Source organism: Tupaia chinensis, unplaced genomic scaffold, assembly GCF_000334495.1.
Source record: "Tupaia chinensis unplaced genomic scaffold, TupChi_1.0 Scaffold000228_1, whole genome shotgun sequence".
Lineage (NCBI taxonomy): Eukaryota > Metazoa > Chordata > Mammalia > Scandentia > Tupaiidae > Tupaia > Tupaia belangeri.
Window position 1 is genome coordinate 2,042,407 of NW_006159703.1, and position 23,872 is coordinate 2,066,278.

At 39.3% G+C, this 23,872-nt stretch overlaps 1 protein-coding gene across 1 annotated transcript in view; it reads left to right on the forward strand.

Annotated features, from left to right (window-relative positions):
* RBM27 (RNA binding motif protein 27) overlaps positions 1–23,872 on the forward strand; it is an 86,769-nt gene that overhangs the window by 37,019 nt on the left and 25,878 nt on the right. Inside the window, exons 7-11 of the mRNA XM_014587654.2 lie at positions 296–559; positions 3,549–3,842; positions 6,652–6,786; positions 16,240–16,404; positions 21,934–22,083. Coding sequence (XP_014443140.1) covers positions 296–559; positions 3,549–3,842; positions 6,652–6,786; positions 16,240–16,404; positions 21,934–22,083 — 1,008 coding nt within the window. The remainder of the gene's footprint in view (positions 1–295; positions 560–3,548; positions 3,843–6,651; positions 6,787–16,239; positions 16,405–21,933; positions 22,084–23,872) is intronic.

Sequence of the window (23,872 nt, forward strand, 5' to 3'; positions counted from 1 at the left end):
CTCTTGAAATACAAGTTTGAGTAACATTCTTTTTAAATGTCAGAGGAGAAGCTGACCTTTTTTGAATTAAGTATAATTGATATTGATACAAAAGATAATCTTGCCCAGGCTACTGATCAAGGTGCATCATATAGTTGATGTTCCTGCTTTTAAAATATATTAAGGAGAACGCTTTGAAATATGAATAGCTTAGTACATTTACTGCTGCGTGCACTTTCACATTGTGTGAGAAAATAAACATAGTTTAAGAGGCTACATGTCTAATCTCTCTTCTTGTTTTTATTTGTCTCTAAAGCAGAGCACAGGGAAAGATCCAAGTTTAAGAGTGAAAGGAATGACTTGGAGAGCTCATATGTGCCTGTGTCTGCACCACCCCCGAACTCTTCTGAGCAGTACTCCTCTGGGGCACAGTCTATTCCCAGCACTGTTACTGTGATCGCACCTGCTCACCACTCTGAAAACACAACCGAGAGTTGGTCTAATTACTATAACAATCATAGCTCTTCCAATTCTTTTGGTCGAAACCCACCACCAAAGAGGCGATGCAGAGATTATGATGGTAAAAACCACTACCTTCTCTTATATTTTACCCAAAAGTACTAATACGGCCACTGTTAAATGTGTTGCAGACCTTCTAATTACAGTCCAGATGTTGTTGCAAAGTCTACATGGGGAGGGAATCTCTTTGCATGTTACTTACTTGTTTGACATGGTAGTTTGGCTCTTGTCAAGAGAATATTCAATTTGATCCTTTTTAGTTTGTTTTTTTGTTCTTAGTGTTACTTTCAAGCACTATCAGTATGCTATAAAATTTGGTAGACATTAGGAATTATTTCTTTGTGTAATGTTTGGTGTTGGGGAATTTGTTAAAGCATTTATAACCTACTTACAATTTTTTTTTTTTTTTAATTATTTTTGGAGAGGGTTTTTTGCTATAAGGCACATGCGCTTGCCAGAGAGACAGAAAGTCAGAAATCACCCCGCAGGGGGGATGGCTATGCCTCAGTCCCTTCTCCTCCATTCTCCTCTTGGGATCTTGGGCATGCATGCACGCACACACATGCGCCCGGCGTGAGTTTTGTTTTTTTTTTAATAATTATTTATTTTATTTCATTCATTCATTCATTCATTTACTTTTTAGATTTACCAGAGGAGAGACAAAGGGTGAGAGAGAGAGAGAGGAAGTGAGAAAGCAAGCCACCAGATTCAGGACTCAAACCCTGGTCAGCCATGTGGGAGTGTCCAGCGCCTGAACCACCATGGCACCTGCTGGTTCCCCACCCCACCCCGCATGAGTTTAAGCTACCGGGTCCAGGACTCGAACCGTGGTCGACTACATGGGAGTTCAGGGACATAGCCATTACGCTAACTGCTAGTCCCATAGGTTTGATTTGCTGATGTGTGTATTTGATTTTTCATTATGGAAATCGTCAGAAAAATCATGACACATTTTTACATAGAAAGACAAAAAATGTGTTACTACTTTTTAAACAACCCAATTTTAAATATATATAAATGTTGACAAAATAATATAATTAGCCCCATTATATCCATTGCTTTGTTTCAGTAGTTACACCTCAGGGATAATCTTGCTTTTTTGTTTGTTTGCTTGTTTCCGTCTATTTTTCATGAGAGTTAGAAATAGGTACCCTGGGACTAGCAGTTAGCGTAATGGCTGTGTCGCTGGACTCCCACGTAGTCGACTGCGGTTTGCGTCCCGGACCCGGTGGCTTAAAACTCACGCTGGGCACGTGTGCGTGCATGCCCAAGATCCCGAGGGGAGAATGGAGTAGAAGGGATTGCGACGTGACCATCCCCCCGGGGGGTGATTTCTCGCTTTCTATCTCTGTCTGGTGAGCACACACGCCCTATAGCGAAAATCTCTCAAAAAAAAAAAAAAAAAAAAGAAAAAAAAGAAATAGGTACCCTGATATACCGTCACCATTTCACGATCCCACGGATGCCTAGCATGTTCAGATTAAACCAGGATCTGAACCTGGGCCTCCTATATGACTCTAGTGGAGCCTTCTTGCTGGTACCACAGGATGACCTAATTTGATTTTTATCTCTACTCCCAACCATTTCTCTCTGAATTATTTTAAACAAATCACAGACATTGTAACAGGTTTTTTCTGTACATATAGAATGCCACATTTTTACATATTATTTATTTATTTAAAAATATTTTTTGATAATTATTTATTTAATTTTATTTATTCATTCATTTATTTCAATTTGACCAGAGAGATACACAGAGAGAGAGAGAGGGAAAGTGAGAAAGCAAGCCACCAGGTCTGGTACTCGAATTGTGGTCGGCCATGTGGGAGTGTCCAGCATCTTAACCTCCAAGCCACCTGCTGGTCCCTATTATTTATTTTTAAGTGGGAACCTAGAGTCAAATCATAATTTAGATATTACATCATTCTCACCTTTGTCTCTCAGCCAGAGTTCTCCTTCTGAAGGTCAATTTGATCTTAACAATTTTTGTGTATCTTAGCAGACATAGTCTATGCATATGTACATAGACAAATACATATTCATATTCTCCCCAATTTATGTACATAAACAAATACATATATATATTTTCCCCAACTTTTTTTTTTAACATAAGTGCTAGTATACATTTATACTTCTATATAATGTTTTTGTCACATACTTGTATTGTGTTCTTGCAGTCATCCTATATTAACACATAAAGAGCTTCCTTAATTTTCTTTTTTTTAGGTTTCTTGGTATTTGGTATGTACAAAGATGTGTTTAGCTTTTTTTTTTTTTTTTTTTTTTAAGAGGTTTTGCCTTAGGGCATGTATACTTGCATGGGATGGGGGGAAGGCAATGAGAAGGAAAGCGAGAAGTCCCGCCTCTGGGGGGATGGCCATGCCACAGTCCCCTTTCCTCCGTTCTCCTCCTGGGATCTTGGGCACAGATACACATGTGCCAGATATAATCTTCAAGCCACTCGGTCTGGGACTCGAACCACAGTTGGCCATATGGGAGTCCAGTGACATAACTGCTAAGCCATCAGCTGGCACCTAACTAATTTCTTAATTGATATACATTTGGGATGTTGCTGATATTTTTCTATTATAAAAAGTGGCCATGAATAAACTAATACTCAATACCCGCTGAACTTTAAAGTTTCAATTTCCAGATGTAGTAAAAATGGTTGCTTTCAAATGAGACTAGATCATTGAGATTAACATTCTCATCCAAGACCCTTATCTCCTCTGCCCATTTAAAATAATCTGAGTTTTTATTATAAAAACTAGTATAAAGTAGGTTAACCAAATAGTAACTAATAGCCTGTTCTTGACCCTGTTATTTGCAGTCTCTCCAATTTATAGTCTCCTAGTGTAGAAAGTAGAGAATTCACCTGCCTCTACCTTAGGGATATGGGATGATTAATACAATAACACTAAAAAGGCTTTAGATTCCTTGGAGAAAACTGCTTTGTAAGTCAGATTGGTGGGTTTTGAGGGACTTTGTTTTCTAAACTCTTAAGTAGATCATATTAAGTTGTTTTTTGTTTTGTTTTTTAATTCTTACAGAAAGAGGATTTTGTGTCCTTGGTGACCTTTGTCAGTTTGATCATGGAAATGATCCCCTGGTGGTTGATGAAGTTGCTCTGCCAAGTATGATTCCTTTCCCACCCCCTCCACCTGGGCTTCCTCCTCCACCACCTCCTGGAATGTTAATGCCTCCAATGCCGGGCCCAGGCCCTGGCCCCGGCCCTGGTCCAGGCCCAGGCCCTGGCCCTGGCCCTGGCCCTGGCCATAGTATGCGACTTCCTGTTCCCCAAGGACATGGTCAGCCTCCACCTTCTGTTGTGCTTCCCATACCAAGTAAGTATATGTAGAATCTTTCCTTAGTGGAGAATTCTATTTAGAAGAACTTTATTCATTTTCACAACTTGACATTCTGCTGTTCTTTCCTTCCTTTGTTTTTTCTTTTTAAACGAGAGGGAATGCAAGTGAGTGTGGGAGAGAAAAAAAGAGGGAGGGGGAGAGGTGGAGGGAGAGACGGGGGGGGGGATTTTTTTTTTTGAGTGGTTTTTGCTATAGGGTGCATACGCTCACCAGAAAGAGAGAGAGAGAGAGACAGAGAGATAGAAAGCGAGAAATTACCTCCCGGGGGGAATGGCCACGCCACAATCCCTTCTCCTCTATTCTCCTCTTGGGATCTTGGTCACGTAAGCATATGTGTGAGTTTAAGTCACCGGGTCCGGGACTCGAACCGTGGTCGACTATGTGGGAGTCCAGCGACATAGCCATTACGCCAACTGCTGGTCCCAAGGGGGGAAAGATTTTTGACAGGGTCTTGCTACTTTGTGATCTTCCTGCTCCTGCCTCCTGGTTAGCTAGGACCACTGGTTTGTCACTACACACTGTCTGTTACGGTTGGGCCGAGAACCAAACTGGGGCCTTCCATGTAGCCTCAGCCACTGTTTTAGCAGTGCCTCCCCACTTGTGTCCCCCTAGCTGGGCCTATTCTTTCCTCTTTCTACCCAGTGTTGCATGTTATTTGTGTTTACCTCCCATGGAAATTTTATGTATAGTAGCCTATGCTGACCTGTAGTCAAAATCTAGTGAGTTGATAGAAATCCAGCTTTTTAAGATGTCAGAGAAGGAGCATACCAGTAGTTTGAAATTTCCCAATCTTTTAAAGAAAATATTACCAAAAATAATATTTAAAAATTTTTATTAATTACAGAAATTAATAAAAATTCAGACATGTGTAGAAGTATAAAAATAACAGATGTGTCGTTTACACCATCCTCCAACTTTTGTTATTGTCAGTATTCAGCTTTTGTGTCACTTAGTCACCTCTTGGTTCAGATAGTTTTTGGTTGTTTTGGACGTTTTGGGGGGACTAGCAGATGGCATAGCAGTTATGTCTCTGGACTTTCCACATGGCTGATTGCAGTTCAAGTCCCAGACCCAGTGACTTGAAAAGCATTCCAGGCACATGTGCGTACATGCGTGCCCAACATCTGGGAGGAGAATGGAGAAGAGATTGCAGCATGGCTCTCTCCCTGGGGGTTGGGGGTGATTTCTCACTTTCTCTATCACTCACTCTGTCTCGCTCTCTCCAGCTAGTGTACATGCCCTAAGGCAAAAACCTCTAAAGAAAAAAGAAAACTGGGAACCAGCAGTTAGCGTAATAGCTATGTCGCTGGACTCCTACATAGTCAACCGCAGTTCACGTCCCAGACCCGGTGGCTTAAAACTCATGCCAGGCGCGTGTGCGTGCGTGCCCAAGATCCCGAGAGGAGAATGGAGGAGAAGGGATTGCGGCGTGACCATCCCCCCTGGGGGGTGATTTCTCGCTTTCTGTCTTTCTGTCTGGCGAGCGCACGCGCCCTATAGTGAAAACCTCTCCAAAAGAAAAAGAAAACTCACACACTGTTTTCGATTGTTTGGGGTTTTTGACTGGAGTAAATCTCAAGTGTCATATAATTTCACCAGTATGTATTTGAATATGAATATTTTTACTGTTAAGTACTTTTTTTTTTAAGTAGGCAATATGCCATTTTTATACCCATCAAAATTAATAGGAAAAAATGTTTCAAAATGATCCTGTTAAAGACTATTTGAGGCTTGGTGGTGGCACAGTGGTAAAATGTGACATTTTGTAAGGGAGACCCATATGAAAAGATTCTAGATTTGTTTCTGGAGACCTCTCTAAATGAATAAATTTTAAAAAAATGATTAGTTGCTAATATAGCAGAACAAGAGTAGGACTAAAATTTAAAAATATAATTGAAAAAATTGGAATGAATGTTTACATGTATTGTAAAGATAAAAGAAAATATCTACTACCCAAGGGCCCTTCCTCAGTGGTTAAGCCCTGTGCATAGAAAGCTGGTAGTTCAAATCTTGGCATTGGAAGCTTAAGAAACACATCTGGTGCCTGTTCGTGCATACCCAAAGTCCTGACGGGATAGAAAAATGCAGGTAAAAAGGATCGTGTCATGATCTGATTCCATTGGAGAAGTGCACATCTCCCATCCTGATAGTGCACAAACTCTCTGGTAATTAAAAATAAAAGCATCTTTAATTTATGTAGAAATTTCTAATAATAATGTGTTATCGTGGTATGAAAACGTAACTGAATGAAAGTTAGCTCCAGAAATGTCATTTCCCTAAAAATTTTGCTATAAAAAATTTTAAGCAAACGAGAGTTGAAAGAATTGTACCCATATACTCACTATCTATTAATAGGTTCTACAACTAGAATTTCACAAATTTACATTTTCATGTATCTTTCCATCTCCTTCATTTTTATTTTTGATGCTTTTCACAATATGTTACAGACATCTGTATGCTTACCATTTTAAGTTAAGAGTTCTGTAGAACTTTACCATCACCCCAGAAAGGTTCCTCAAGTGCTCTCCCCAACCACTTTGCACTGCCACAAGAGGCAGTCAGCACTGCCTTTTTCTCCTGGGACTAAGTTATGCCTTTTCTAGAATAAGAATGCCATATTTAATTGATTATACAATTCACAGTGCTTAAGCCTGCATATGTCAAATTCCTTAGTTATGTTCAAACTAAAGTAGGATTTTTAAAGTATGAATAGCCAAATTATACTAGTGTAGTGAGTATTTTTGTTAGAAATAATGCTGTACTTTTCACTTTCTGTTAACTATAGGACCACCCATAACCCAGTCAAGCTTGATAAACAGTCGTGATCAGCCGGGGTCAAGTGCAGTGCCCAATCTTGCACCAGTGGGAGCAAGACTACCTCCTCCTTTACCCCAGAACCTCCTTTATACAGTATCAGAACGTAAGTAAATATCATTTGACTGGTGTTTTTTTTTTTTTTTCCAATCAATATTAACCCTTCAAAAAATGTAATTAATTTTCATTTTTATGGGCTGTGTAACTCTAAAATTTCTATTTGTAGTCACAGTGGGATTTACTGTGTGATTATTGCAATATAGCATTACTTGAATGTTATGTGATATAGGAGAGAAAGAAAAAGCTTATATTTCAGAGAAGTCTACTCTGTTGTAGAGTAATAACTTCTAGTCTCTTCTAAAGGAAATTTATTTTGAAGCTTGTGCTTAAAAAATTGCTTCTCTGATTGAATTTCTAAAACATAAGGCTGAAGAGGTATACAGAAGGGTAAAAATCTGCTTCATCATTTAATTGTATGCCGAAGTGAAGATAGAGAGCATCATTTAAATTGTATGTTTAGTGTTTAAATTACTTACAATATTTGCATTTAATTTAACACATTTTTCTTGAATCCTAATTCTGTTATTTCTTGAGTGCTTTTATTATAGTTCGCTAAGACTTTTTTAAAAATTCCTGTCTCCAAAAATAAAAAGAAAGGTAGTTAGATGTTAAAAATGACAGATTATGGGACTAGCCAATAGCATAATGGTTAAGGTAGCTAGATCCCATGTGGCCAACTGCAAGGTTTGAGCCCTGGACACAGCAGCTTGATGAACACTCTGGGTGTGTGTGCATATGTGCCCAAAATCCTGAGAGGAGAAAGGAGTAGGGATTGTGGTGTGGCCATCCCCTCAGGTGTGGGGTGACGGAGGATGCATGGTTTTTTGTCTCTCTTTCTGGTGAGTGCACACACCCTATAGCAGAACTTAAAGAAAAAAAAAAGTGATACTTTTCTCTGCAGAGCCAGGTAACTTTATGAATATGTTTGCTCATTTTTTAATTTTGTGAGAGGGAGCATGTGCTCACTGGAGAGAGACACTGTGGGTGTTTGGGGGTCAGAAGCATCTAAATACTTGGGGAACGTAAACTCCTGTAGTACTAAAAAGCATTTATTATGAAATGACATATGCATGTTATATAGGTCTACTTTTAGATTTTTTTTTCTGTATATACATCTTGCTTTCACATGAACATCCTCAGAACAGAATCACATCAGGTACTGAAGTAATTGTCCATTTCATTCCATAGTTAGTGTTTCACAATCTACTGATTCTGTAGTGTCTTCTCAGAGGATATGCTTGTTTTGTTGCTACCCTCATTTTTTAATTATGGGAAATCAATATACATCAAATTATTGTTTAATTATATGTAATTAAGATATATATTTAACATATAAAATAGCATATATGTAAAAGCAGATAAAAATGAATTCCTTTGTACCTAGTATGATAAGATCCCATGTACCCATCACCTAGCTTTAATATTAATCTGCTTGTGGTTAATCCTTTTTCATGTATTCTCCCTGAATCAACTCTGAGGATTATTTCTGAATGCCTTTTAGACGTAGAAATATGAAAACCTGGATTATTTATCTTAGAGTCTATTTCCAGATGATTTATTTTTGTACTGTTAAATTCAGTATAAATTTGTGGGACCAGCAGCAGATGGCATAATGGTTACATTGCTGGATTCCTACATAGTTGACAGGTTTGAGTTTTGGACCAGTGGCTTAAAACTCACGCTGGGATGGGGTCAGCAGGTGGTGTAGTGGCTAAAGGCACTGGATTCCCACATGACGGACCACAGTTTGACTCCCAGACCTGGTAGCTTGCTTTCTGACACCTCCCAATCAAACCGGAAAATAATAATAAATAAAGTGGAAGAAAAAATAATTCTTAAAATAAAAAAAACGAAACAAAAAAACCCTCATCCTAGGCACGTGTGTGTGCATGCCCAAACTCCTGAGAGGAGAATGGAGGAGAAGAGATTGCGGCATAGCTTTTGTCAAGCTAAAAATGTCAAAGAAAGGGCCAGCTGGTGGGACCAGCAGATGGCATAATGGCTATGTTGCTGGACTCCCATGTAGTCAACCGCAGTTTGAATCCTGGACCCAGTGGCTTAAACTCACGCCGAGTGCGTGTGTGTGCGTGCCCAAGATCCTGAGAAGAGAATGGAGGAGAAGGGATTGTGGCGTGGCCATCCCTCCTGGGGGTGCTTTCTCGCTTCCTGTCTGCCTCTCTGTCTTTCTGGCAAGTGCACATGCCCTATAACAAAAACCTCTCCAAAATAAAAGTAAAATAAAGAGCCAGCTGGTAGTGTGGTGAAGGCAGCTGGATCCCACATGGTTGACGGAAGGGTTTGAGTACCAGACCTGGCAGTATGGACAAACATGCCAGGCACATGTACATGCATGTCCAAACTCCTGAGAGGAGAATGGAGGAGCGATTGTTAAACTTCTCACTTTCTCTCTCCCTCCTCAATTTCTCTCTCTCACTTTCTCTCTCCCTCTTACTTTCTCTCTCTCGCTTTCTCTCTTTCTCTTTCTTTCTCCCCTTCTCTCTCTCTCTCCCTCTCTCTTCTTTCCAGGGAGCACACATGCCTTATAGCAAACTTAAGAAAATGTCATAGAGATCCTCTATGAAATGTAATTGGAATTTTATGAAAGATGTCACTGGGGCTGGCAAGTGATACGGTGGTGAGGTGCTGGACTCCCACATGGCTGACCATGATCTGAGTCCCGGGTCTGGTGGCTTGCTTTTTCACTTCCTCTCTCTCTCTCTGGTCAAATAAAAAATAAAAATAATAATTATTATTATGTATTTTTAAGGGCGTTACCACACACCTGTTAAAATATTCCTGCGAAACTATTCAAATATTTTACCCAAATTTGAAGTCACCAATTTAGTGTGGTGTTTGTTTGTTTGTTTGTTTTTGTATTTGCACTCGCTGGAGAAAAAGAGAGAGAAGGAAAGTGAGAATTCACCCCGGCTGGGGAGGAATGATCATGCCACAGCCCCTTTTCCATTCTCCTCTTGGGATTCAGGGCACTCAAGCATATGTGCCCAGCGTAATTTTCAAGCTGCCTAGTCCAGTACTTGGACTTCAGTCACCCATGTGGGGACCATGCCACCTGCTGGCTCTTGTTTTTGGTTTTTATGTCTTACATTTGTCTATTTCTTTGGCTTCTTTATAGAAAAGATAGTAGAATTATTTCATAACTGCTAACTAATCTCATTGTACTGGATATGTGACAGAGTAAGACTAGTATATAATATCCTGGATTCTAGAGACTAATTCTTTTTAATTCTTTTCTTTTCTTTTTCTTTCTTTTTTTTTTTTTTTTTTTTTTTAAAGAGAGATTTTTCACTGTTGGGGCATGTGCAGTCACTGGAGAGAGAGAAAAAAAGACAGAAAGTGAGAAATCACCCCCAAGTGGGTGTTGGCCACACCACAATCCTTTCTCCTTCATTCTCTTCTCGGCATTTGGGGCACGTAGACACACATGCCCGGCATGAGTTTCAAGCTGATGGATCTGGTACTTGAACCATGGTCAGCCATGTGGGTGTCCAGTGCCTTAACCTGCTGGCCCCAAGACTGATTCTTAAGCTGAAGGCAGTTATCTTTTGTCAAATGAATTCACGTAAATAAATATGTTTTAGAAAATACTTCTTGGCTTTAAGTTTTAAGCAAAGTTCTTTAGCATTTCTTTGATTTATTAAAGCTAAAACTGCTTTTCTTGAAATTACCAGCTGAACTTGCTATTGAAAGTAGTTAGATTACTTAAGAAATTGTGTGATTGATAAAATGATAAAAGGAATGGAAGACAACTGTAGACACCAGAGATAGTGTGAGAAGAGGGTGGGAAAGGGCAGAGGGTCAGAAATATGGGTAAAGGGGAACCAGCAGTTAGCGTAATGGCTATGTTGCTGGGCTCCCACGTAGTCGATCATGGTTCGTGTCCCTGACCCGGTGGCTTAAAACTCACGCCGGGCGCATGTGCATGCATGCCCAAGATCCCGAGAGGAGAATGAGGAGAAGGGATTGCAGCGTGACCATCCCCCCTGGGGGGTGATTTCTCACTTTCTGTCTCTATGTCTCTCTCTTTGTCTGTCTGGTGAGCGCACACGCCCTACAGCGAAAATCTCTCAAAAAAAAAAAAAGAAATATGGGTAAAAAAAAAATACATATGTGTGAAACTAGAAATGGAAAATTATTTTATTTATTTATTTTTTTAGAGGTTTTTGCTATAGGGTGTGTGTGCTTGCCCAAAAGACAGAGACAGAAAGTGAGAAATCACCCCCCAGGGGGGATGGTCACGCTGCAATCCCTTCTCCTCATTCTCCTCTCGGGATCTTGGGCATGCATGCACATGCGCCTGGCGTGAGTTTAAGCCACCGGGTCTGGGACTCGAACTGTAGTCGACTACATGGGAGTCCAGCGACATAGCCAGTAAGCTAACTGCTGATCCCAAAATGGAAAATTATTGACAATTACATGCATGATTAAGCCACCACGCAGCATATTCTGGATGGCAAATCACATTTTGTATGCTGTGACGATGCTTAGGGAATGAATGTAAATTAATTAATTTAACAAAAATGTTTCAGAAACAAAAAACTAAAACTGTTTTTCTTGAAATTAAAAAAATGCATTAAAAATAAAAAAGAAATTACTTTCCTATTGGTAACTATATAAATGTATTAAAGCACTTTGTATCTAAACTTGATATTTGCTCATTTATTCAATAATTCAGTGGAATGTGTAACACTTTTTTTTTTTTTTGTGAGAGGTTTTTGCTATAGGGTGCATGCGCTCACCAGACAGACAGAGACAGACAGAAAGTGGAATGTGTAACACTTTTTTTTTTTTTGTGAGAGGTTTTTGCTATAGGGCGCATGTGCTCACACGACAGACAGACAGACAGAAAGCGAGAAATCACCCCCCAGGGGGGATGGTCACACCGCAATCCCTTCTCCTCCACTCTCCTCTCGGGATCTTGGGCACGCACACACATGCGCCCGGCGTGAGTTTAAGCCACCGGGTCAGGGACTCGAACCGTGGTCGACTACGTGGGAGTCCAGCGACATAGCCATTACACTAACTGCTGGTCCCAGTAACACTTCTTGATGTGGAGAAATTGGTTTGATGCTTACAGAAGTCAGTCAGTAATGAATAAGAGTCCTTTCATGTTGTCTAACCCCTTGCATTTTACTTTGATTCATGTTGAATTAGTTGTTATATTGTCCATTTCAACATATAGGCATTTATTTAAAGAAATACTTTTCAATTGGATATTTTAAGATTTCATCTTTTTTTTAGTGATTCTTTTTTTAAAAAAATTTTTATTTATTCATTCATTTATTTTTAATTTGACCAAAGAGAGACAGATTTAGAGAGAGAAGGTAAAGTGAGAAAGCAAGCCGCCAGGGCCGGGGACTCAAACTGTGGTCGGACATGTGGGATTGTCCAGCACCTTAGCCACCATGTCACATGCTGGTCCCTAAAGTGACTCTTTATTGAGTTGTCCCTATACTCTAGGCATGAGAGCAACTAATGTTGTGAATCTCCACGTATCTGTTTCTGGCTTCAACAACTATCAATGCATGTTTAGTCTTGCTTTGTATCTAACCCATTCCTGACTTTATTATTTTAGAACAAGGCCCAAACATAACATTTCACCTGTAAAAACTTAAATATATGCTTTGAAAGATAAGGATTGGACACATACACCAAATCACAATACTATTTTTGTATGCCCCTAAAAGTTGATAACAGTTTATTATTCTCAGATATCCATTGGCATTTATATTTCCCAATTGTATTAGAATGTCTTTTTTAGTTTATCATAGGACTCATGCGCTTGCCAGAGAGAACAAGAAAAAGCACCCTCCATGAGGAATGGTAATGCCACCATACATTCTCATCCATCTCTTCCTCCCCTCAGGATTTATAGGCATGCATACACAAGTGCCTGGTGTGTTTTTTGAGCCACTGTATCAGGGACTCAAACCACACAGTTAGCTCCTGGGACCCAGTTCACATAACCACCTGGCCTTAGGGTGTCACCATAATGTCTTTTTATGATTGGTTCATTTAAAGCTAGATCCAAACAAGATTACAGTTACATTTGGTTGATACATTTATTAAGTCTTTACATCTATTACAATTACCCGTTTAACCACCATGCCACCTGCTTACCCACTTGATCTGTCATTTTAAAAGTTGCTTATGGTTGGAGCCAGCCCATGGCCTGATAGTTAAGGAAGCTGGCTCCCATAAGGCAGACTGTGTAGTTCAAGTCCTAGACCTGGTAACTTGAAAAACACACTGGTTGTATGTGTGTGCATGCCCAAATCCTTAACAGATGAAATATGGAAGAAATTGGATTGAAGTGTGACCATGCCCCATAGAGGGTTCTTTGTCCACCTGCTTTCTCTGTCGCTGGCAAGCTTTTGTATCAATATAGCTGACAAATTAAAAAAAAAAAAATTGCTCATGGTTTCAATAGAGCCAGTTTGGGAACCAGCAGTTAGCGTAATGGCTATGTCGCTGGACTCCCATGTAGTCGACCGTGGTTCACGTCCCGGACCCGGTGGCTTAAAACTCACGCCGGGCACGTGTGCGTACGTGCCCAAGATCCCGAGAGGAGAATGGAGGAGAAGGGATTGCAGCGTGACCATCCCCCCTGGGGGGTGATTTCTCGCTTTCTGTCTCTATGTCTCTCTCTGTCTGTCTGGCGAGCGCACGCGCCCTATAGCGAAAAAACCTCTCCAAAAAAAAAAAAAAAATAGAGCCAGTTTTATTGTTTTATTTTGTTTTTTAAATAAATTTATATATTTCTTCCGAAAGAGAAAGGATAGAGAGGTGCACTCTTAACAGGTCTTCATGCCACAGTCCACGCCCAGCCTTAGCGCACCTCTTGTGTACTGGGTGGCCTTGGGAAGGAAACCTCCCATGTGGGGCCAGTTGGTTTTAACACAGATCCACCATCATGGCCCAGTAGCCAGTTTTGATTATTGCCTGGATCTGTTGTATCTTATGATTCTCTAATTTTATAATTTCTTCTACATTTACTACTGGCATTCTATAAAGTAAAACTTGGCAATAGTAATCATTTGGTTAACCTGAAAAACAGTTTTTACAAAAAGGGCACAATAAATACTTGTTGGGTCACCAGGTGGTGCAGAGATTAAGGTGGCTGAATCCCATGTGGCCAACTACGTGGTTCAAGTCTTGGAACCAGTGGCATGAAAAACATGCTGGGTGCGTGTGTGTGCATGTCCAAAAATTCCAAGAGGAGAATGGAAGAGAAGGCACTGTGGCATTACCATCCACCTCGTGGGGTGTTTTCTCACTTTCTCTCCCTCCCTATTCTCTCTCTATCTCTCTCCAGTAAGTGCATGTGCCCTATAGCAAAATAAATTTAAAAATACTTGTTTTCTTTCATTTATCAGTTTTCTGAATTAGTTATTTCCCTAGGGGACCATTATAAATTTTATTATTATTATTATTACAAACTGATAAATTTTTAATGTTTGATATATTTTATTCCACCACTGTCCTTTTTAATGTTCAAATTGTCTATCATCTTTTTACCTGTGGGAGCCTCTTTATGTTTTCTTCTGATGATTTTTTGTTTAATTTTGACATCCCTTCTAGAAGGACAAGGTGTGGAGACTTACCTTAGAAATTTTCTGCCCCTATCTTGAATCAACTCATTGTCTAAAGAACCCTAGTGCTTTTAGAAGTAGCACAGTAAGTGTTGTTTAATAAAAATCAGGCTTTGGGAACAGCAGATGGTGTGATGTTTATGTCACTGGACTCCCGCGTGTTCAACTGCAATTTGAGTCCCAGACCTGGCAGCTTAAAACTCATGACGGAGTATGTGTGCATGTGTGCCCAATAGCCTGGGAGGAGAATGGAGGAGTAGGGATTGCACTGTGGCTATCCCCCCGTGGAGTGATTTCTCGCTCGCTGTCTGTCTGTCTGTCTCTGTCTCTCTGGCAAGTGCACATGCCCTATAGCAAAAAATACACTTAAAAAAAAAAAGAAAAGAAAGAAATGAAAATTAGATTTTGAATAAAGTAATTTTTCTTAAGTTTGAATTACATGTTTGTTTTTTTTTATCATTGCTTTTAAAATAGACACTGTACAAATTAGCCTTTTAATTTCCAGTTAATTTTGGGACAGTTATTATTAACATGGTATTTTATTCTTGATAGATTGATTTATTATAAATTTAAAGTAGTCATATGGATTGATATTGTACTTCCTCCCCGTTTGTCTCTTTAGCACACTACTTCATTCTGCTGGTCAGTTCCTCTTCCTAAGAAGTGCCCTATAATAGGTCATGCTTATTATTTTCAGATCATTGAAGATATGTTAAATTGCAATATAATGATTGATCCTTTTCAAAAGTAAATTTTGAAAAAGTTGGTGCTAAGTGCAGTCATGTGGTCTGCTATTCGGGATGATTTGTCACCTCCTCTCTTGTTCCATGTACAGGAAGGGATGTGTAGTGATGTTTAGCATTGTCTATTTCCCCTCAGCATTTACTGTGAAACCATGTGTTTGCTCTGTAGCTTGTTTTGTTAAGGTACAACAAACATCAGTAGGAATTATATAGCTTTGAAGGACATTTCTCAAGCTGTAAAAAAGCATAAAATCTAAGTTCATTTCAGTTTGTTTTATGACACATAGTGAGTATTTGGTATATAAAATATTGACTAAGTCTTATAAAAATGTCTTCATGTGGGTTGTCACTAAATCAGATACTATTAAATTGACAGCCAACAGCAGGTTTTACTCCTTGATACTGTCTTTTACTAGTCCTGTTCTATGGAATTTGGCTTCATTATGTCTGCGTTCTTACATCAGTATATGTATTCACACTCTAAATGTGTTTTCACTCAGAATATCTGGGGTAATTTCATATGTCCAGTGCTGGTTTTTGTTTATCTGTATTTTTGTCTTATTTTTTCCTTTCTCTGTGTTGGTTATCTTATCTTTTTATGGGAGTGACGAATTTTATCTACCCTGTTTTGCTTTTGAATATTTCTTATTCTCTATGAAGGTATACTAGTGGCGGTTTGTTTTCTTTTAATTCCTTTATTATTATTTTTTCTTTTCCCAGATATGGGAGTGTATTTTACACAAACCTGAAATTATGGAGGGGGAGGTTGTGGCTATGACAACTTTCATAACTGTGTATCTCATTGGATATGTAATTTACGAGTAATAGGGTTTCTTTATGTAATAACTTGATATGGTTGATTATTCAGCTTTGGGTAAAATTAGACGTATTCTGTGTAAGTTGTAAAAGAATGGAGATTATACAGTCATACTATCTAATTCTTACGCTTTTTTTATACCTCAGTGCATCCTAACCAGTTGTATGTCTGTTCTTTCTTGGGTAGGAAAGAATCTCAGTAATACCTTTCTCAACTAGTCCTGTTGATATAATTTATCTGTCCTTGGCTCAGTCTCAGGAGGTACATCATTATCTAAGAGAAGCTTGTTACTCTCAATCCCAGCAGCCCTCCTATTCTTTCCTCTGCAGGACAGCCCATGTACTCTCGTGAACATGGTGCTGCTGCATCTGAGCGACTTCAGTTGGGGACACCACCTCCTCTGTTGGCAGCTCGTTTGGTGCCACCTCGCAACCTCATGGGATCCTCCATTGGGTACCATACCTCAGTCTCCAGCCCTACCCCTCTGGTCCCAGGTAAGCTTTGCTACACAGATGGCCATCCACCTCATTGATCTTTTGTACTTTAAGCTAGCTGGACTAAGAGGTGATCTGGCATCCTCACCTGCTGTTACAAATCCTATTAAAGCTCTTAGTTTTATTTTCTGTTTCTTTGCTTCTTTGGTTTATCCCTGGTGGCTGCTAGATGATTAGGCCTCCGGTGTGTGCGTCATCTCTAGTGTCCTTTGTATTTTCAGTGCCTCGGTAACAAAGCTATGCTGGTTCCATGAGCTACTTTCTAATCAGGTAGACAGGAAGAGAATGTTTACTTGAATGTATTTAATTAGGTATGCATTATAAAGAAAAAATAGGTCAATTTTTCTTTAAAATAAAGCAAAACAAAAACATCTGCTTTCTTACTAATCGTGGATGAACATGGCCTTTTTTTCCTTTTGGTACTTGTTAGATGGACTGGTCGTGTATAATGTAGTGATTCTTGAAAACTCTTCCCTCCCGTTCATATGACTGTTTTGAAGATCTGATAAGTGCTCTGTGGGTGTTTCATGAAGTTTTTAAACATTTCTTACTGTGCCTTTGAATCTCAGCTCATAAGTTTTAAGTGTATTGGAGTTCTGTGTCTCCTAGGAATTACAGAACAAGGTCATTTGATTCTGTAGTTTCTTTAAAACTTTCTGCAGCCTTATCTGTGGGAGATTTTCTGTCAAGAGTCTTAAGTAGAACTTTAGTCATGATTTGATCATTTTTTTAAGACAAAGCAGTGTGTATTTTGTGTCTTATATTGCATATAATTAATTTTTAGAGTTGATGCTTAAAAGTGTGGCAGTTGTTATTTTATATATAATCTTCAACTCATGTATCATACATAAACACATTTACTATCTTATTAGATATCCTTTTAAGCAAAGCATATGATAGCATATTATAGTATGTGTTTCCATCAAGGGGTACTGCTCACAAGTAAGTACTGTGGTCTTAAAAAGTATAGAGGAGGATTAGAGCAGAAATTGAAATAATTATGAGATGCAAAGAATACTCTTAGTTTAGCTCTCAGTATAGCTATCTAATAATTGAGGCAAAAGAGCCTATTTGGTTTCATTAAACACTATCAGGCACTTTGAGGTTGAATGCAAACCTTGTGGATGAAGTACACATTCCATAATAAGAGCATCATTGTGATAATAATTAGTTAAATTTCCTGAGCTGTCCCTTTCTGAGGACCCTGGTGATTAATTTTCAACATTGTTTAACATTTTATTAGAGGGAAAAAGGTGTTTTTAAAAAAAATTATTTAACTTTATTTATTCATTCATTTATTTTAATTTGACCAGAGAGGAACAGAATGGGGGGGGGAAGGAGTGAGAAAGCAAGCAGCCAGGTGTGGGGCTCCGATTATGGTTGGCCATGTGGGAGTCTAGCACCCTTAACCACTATGCCACCTGCTGGCCCCCACATTTTTTTTTTAACAATTATATCTAATTTTATTATTATTATTCAGTTTAACCAGAGAGAGAATGAGTGAGAAAGCAAGCTGCCAGGTCTGGGACTTGAACCGTGGTCAGCCATATGGGAATCCAGCTTAACCACCATGCTACCTGCTGGCCCTGGGAAACAGTTTTTAATCTATTGATGCTCTCTGTATAATTCCATGAGCTATTTTCAAAAGCAGAAAAAGGGAAAAAATGGAGGTGGCAGGGAGGCATAGGAGTGCTGACCAGGAGATCTAATTCAGATCCCAAATATAGGTTGAATATCCTTTATCAAAAATGCTTGGGACCAGAAGTGTTTCAGAATGTGTGTATGTGTGTGTGTGTGTGTGTGTGTGTGTGTGTGTGTGTGCATTTGTATATGAATATTTGCATACTGTAATGAGATATCTTTGGGGTGGAACCCAGATCTAAACAATTTATGTTTTATATACACCTCATACACATAGCCTGAAGATAATTTGTATACAATATTTTTATTGTGTGTTTTTACTATAAACCATTATTACATTAGGTGAGGTGTGGAATTTTCCACTGGTGGTATCATGCCAGTGCTCAAAAAGTTTCAAATTTTGGAGCATTTTGAAATTATAGATACTCAACCTATATCTTAGAATCGACTGTGTTTAATGGTATTTTAATTGTTTTAGCCTCACGGTGAGTTATTGATGGTTGTTTAAGGAGGGATTTTACTTATCTCAAATTAGGGAAGGCACCATATTCAGGGAGATTAAGAAGGTTGTGGGTGCGAAATTTGCTCGATTGAGAATTTCTCAAAATCCTAGTAGAGCTTATTTAGACAAGGGTTGCAAGCTCATGTCTATAGAAGCCAGGAAGGTACTCTAAATGGGGGTGAGTTTTTATCTTGTTAATCTTACATTTTGAATCATAGAAGTGACAGACCAGTAGTATGTATCTGAATGTATCTAATCTTATAGCTGAAACTTAATATAAACCATATAGAGAATTTTTGCATTAAGGAAAAATTTGCTAGAGAGTGCTTTTTGCTCACCAGAGAGAGAGAGAGAGAGAGAGAGAGAGAGAATCCCCCACCCGATAGCATGTGGTCTTGATATAATCTTCACTTCTTGATCCTGTTGGGATTTTGTGCACACATGCACATGTGCCCAGCACGTTTCTTGACTTGAACTGCACAGTTGGCTATGTGGGAGCTAGTTCCTTTAACCACTAGGACACAAGGTTAGTTCTGCCACAGGGCCAGCCCTCACAGTTGTTTTTTGTTTGTTTTTTCTAAGAGAGAGATTTTGGTTATAAGGTACATGCACTCACCAGAGAGACAGAAAGTGAGAAATCATTCCCCAAGGGGGTGGCCATGCCATAATCCCTTCTCCATTCTCTTCTCAGCATCTTAGGCATGCATGCACATGCGCCTGGCAGGAGTTTTAAGCCACTGTGTCTGGACTTGAACGGCAGTCAGCTGTGTGGGAGTCTAGGGACTTAACCATTATGCCATCTGCTGGTACCCCTCACAGTTTCTTTTAACACTAACAAAATAGTTACTTTTAAAATTTTTTTGCTTTAGGTCATATATGTTCACTGGACACAGAGATAGCAAGTGAGAAATAAGAAAGCACCCCTCAGGGATAATGACCATGTCACAATCCCTGTTTCTCTATTCTCTTCTTGAGATTTTGGGCATGCATGCACACATGCCAGGTGTGCTTTTCAGGCTGGCTGGTCTAAGACTCAACTGTGCAGTTGGCAACATAGGATCCAGCTCTCTTAACCTCCACGCATCTACTGGCCCAGTGTAAGACTTTTAAATATTAAATTTTTAGTTGTAGAGAAACACAGGAAACATGATTAAAAGTGCATTGATGGGGCCAGCGAGTGTCATGGTGATTAAGGTGCTGGAAACTCCCACATGGCTGACCATGGTTTGAGTCCTGGACCTGGTAGCTTGCTTTTTTTCACTTTCCCTCTTTTTCCATGTCTCTCTCTGGTCAAATTAAAGTAAATGAATGAATAAATAAAATAATTATGTATTTAAAAAGTGCATTGATGAGGGTGGAAGTTAGATAATTATTACATTTATGAATATAAAATTTATCTTATTTAGGTGTTTTACTTGAAATATGTCTCATATATGAAGCCAGCTATTATCTCTCTAGTTTAAAGTACAGAGCCAGAGCCTGTGGGTGGCATAATGGTTAGGGTGCTGGGCTCTCACTTGGCTGACCATGGGTGAGTCTTGTACCTGGCAGCTTGCTTTCTTACTTTCTCTTTCTCTCACTCTGTCTCCATTTGGTGATGACACATAGCAAATTAAAAGACAATAAAAATGATAAATATAATTAAACAAATAATTCCTTTTAAAAAACAGAAATCTGGGACCAGCAGTTGGTGTAATGGCTATATTGCTGGACTCCCATGTAGTTGACCGTGGTTCGAGTCCTGGACTTGGTGGCTTAAACTTACGCTGGGTGCATGTGTGTACATGCCCAAGAGGTGAATGGAGGAGAAGGGATTGCAGTGTGGCCATCCCCCCCGGTGGGGGGTCATTTCTCGCTTTCTGTCTGTCTCTGTCTTTCTGACTAGGGCCCGTACCCTATAACAACAACAATAAGACCTCTCCCCACCAAAAAAAAAATCCCACTGAAATCGTTTTTTGTTTTTTTTTTTTGTTTGTTTGTTTGTTTGTTTTTTTTAAGGAATTATTTTATTTGGGGCTGGCAGATGATGCGTGGTTAGGGGCACTAGACTCCCATGTGGTTGACCACAGTCGAGTCCTGGACTTGGTGGCTAACTTTCTTGCTTTCTCTTCCCCCTCCCCCCGGTCAAATTAAAACTTAATAAATAAAGTTATTAAGTTTTAATTTGACCAGAGAGAGAGAGAAAAAGCAAGCCACCAGGTCTAGGACTCAAACTGCAGTCAGCCATGCAGCTAATCTGCCAACCTCAAAACTGAAATCTTTAAGAAAGAAATAAAGTACAGGGGACCAGCAGGTGGCGTTGTGGTTAAGGTGCTGGACACTCCCACATGGCCGACCATGGTTCGAGTCCCGGACCTGGCGGCTTCCTTTCTCCCTTTCTCCCTCTCTCTCTGTGTGTGTCTCTCTCTGGTCAAATTAAAATAAATGAATGAATAAATAAAATTAAATAAATAATAATTTTAGAAAAAGAAAGAAAGTACAGAGAGCCAAATAAATATATTGATTTTCCCTTCATTTAAAAAAGTGCCTAGGGGGACCAGCAGATGGCATAATGGTTATATTGCTGGACTCGTAGTCAACTGTGGTTCCAGTCCCAGGTCCAGCAGCCTATAATTCACTTATGTGTACATGCCCAAAATCCCGAGAGGAGACTTGAGGAGAAGGGACTGTGGCATGGCCTTCCTACTGTAGGATGATTTCTCTCTTTCTGTCTTTCTTTTCGTCTCTCCAGTGAGCACATGTGCCCCATAGTAAAAATCCCTTAAAAAAAAAGTACCTAGGATTCGTGAGACATGATAGATTACAGAGGAAATGCAACCAATCCTTCCTATATGGTGCTTATACGTGAAAATGTATCTTTTCTTTTTTTAAAGAATTATTTAACTTTATTTATTAATATTATTTTCCAGTTTTATCAGCCAGAGAGAGAAAGTGAGAAAGCAAGCCACCAGGTCTGGGACTCAAACCATGGTCGACCATGTGGGAATATCCAGCACCTTAACCACCATGCCACCTGCTGGTTTCCAAAAATTTATCTTAAATATGTGCATTGATATTTGGATTAGAGAATTAATATATAGAGAAGAAATGACAAGGTGAATGAATCTGGAATTATGTCAGTATTTAAAAATGAATGCGTATCTGTTTTGTGACAGCACTTTTCTTTCATTTTCAAAAGGTAGGTAGGTAGTTGTGTGTGTATGTGCATGTGTGTATAAACGCAGAAATAAATATATATATATATGTATGTGTGTGTGTGTGTGTATATATATAAATGTACATTAAAAGTATATAGATGTGATTATGGTTAGCAGTTGTTTGTTTTACAGTGATGGGGAATTCTTCAACTTTTCTAATTTGTATCTTGTTGTTTTGCTTTCTTTCAGATACGTATGAACCAGATGGTTATAATCCAGAAGCTCCCAGTATTACCAGTTCTGGTAGATCTCAGTATAGACAGTTCTTTTCAAGAACACAGACACAGCGCCCTAACCTGATTGGCCTAACATCTGGAGATATGGATGCAAATCCTAGAGGTGAGAATGCCTTGAACTCTTTTGGATGCTAAATGTTATACTGTAATCATATATACTAATTACATTTGCATTTCTTAGCTCACTTGAAGAAATTAAGATCTAATGGGTCTGGCAGGTGGTGTGGTGGTTAAGGGTGCTGGACTGTAACGTGGACAACCTTGGTTTGAGTCCCAGACCTGGTGGCTTGCTTTCTCACTTTCCTTCTTTGTCTCTCTCATTCTGTCCCTCTCTTGTAAAATAAGAATATTTAAATAAAGTTAAATAGAATAATTCTTTTAAAAAAATTAAGATCTAAAAGCACTTATTTCATTCAAGAATATTATATAATATCTCAGATATTTTGTAGCTCTTTTTATTAAAAGAGAGAGCGATTGATTGCATCTGTGCGGGCTGGTAGAGGAATTGGACTATTTTTCACAGGGTCTCCTTATGATCCTCTGTCCCATCCTTTCAGATAGCTAAGAAAACAGGTGCACCATACCCATCCTGTCTAGGTTAGTCTGGGAACTAAACTTAGACCTTCCACATGACTCCAGCCACAGACAGTGGTTCCATTTTTCTTATGCTCTTGTGGAGAGAGAGAGAGAGAGAGAGAGAGAAGTGAGAAAGCAAGCTGCCAGGTCCAGGACTTGAACCACAGTCGGCCATGTGGCAGTCTAGCGCTCTTAATTACCATGCCACCTGCTGGCCCCTCATTTGCCTATTTTTAACACTTAGGATTACAACCGTAAGTTAGGATCTTACACACTAAAGGCACAAACTTTTAGAAAATTAAAACAAAGATTAAGTATAAGCGTTTACTGGTTGATAACCTCCTTTCTTCTATACCCCCTGAAAAAGGCTGTTTAACAAGTTTGATGAGATTTCAGGATTTTTTTCTTTTCTTTTTTTAAATTTCCCAGAGGGTGCTTGCATTTGCTAGACACACACACACACACACACACACACACACACACAGAGAGAGAGACAGAGAGAGAAAGAGAGAGAGAGAGAGAGAGAGAGAGAGAGAGAGTAAGTGGAAAAGCACCTGTTATGGGGGATAGTTATGTTGTTAGTCCCTTCTTCATCTCTCCCTCTTAGTATTTAGGCATGCACACACATGTGTCTGGTTCTCAAACCACCAGATCCAGGCTTCTAACCGTGCTATCAACCATGTGGGATTTAGCTGCCTTAACTACCACACAGCTGACTGGGCTAGGCTTCTTAACTTGTAGTTAGATTTCCAATATGTAACTTCTGTTTGAGTTTACATATCACTGTCTCTTGTATTCCTTACTGTAACTCCATAAAAGAGGTATTATTTTTCTTTTCTTTTTACAAGCAAAGACATTGAGGCTTAAGAGGTTAAAGAATTTGCCCAAGGCCAGACTGATATGAAGTGGCAGAACTGGAATTTGAATACAGGTCTATCTGATAATGCATCTTTTGCTACTGAGTTACCTAAAATTAGTGGCAAAATCATATTCTCAATGATTTCAAGTTTTCCCTTTGTCACTAACCTGATCTGCTTATACATGTATGCATAATCATTCAGAGATGAGCTCTCTCATTGTATGAGTCATATAGTTTGTATATTGCAGATTTGCTTTGTCATCCTGGGCAAATCACTTAATCTCTAGGTCTAACTTTCCTTTTTAATAAAGCACTTGAGTAAAGAAAGCCTTGAGGCATGGGACCAGCAGATGGCATAATGGTAACATTGCTGGACTCCCATGTAGTCGACTATAGTTCGAGTCCCAGATCCAGCAGTTTTAAGCTCACACCAGGCATGTGTTCATGGATGCCCAAG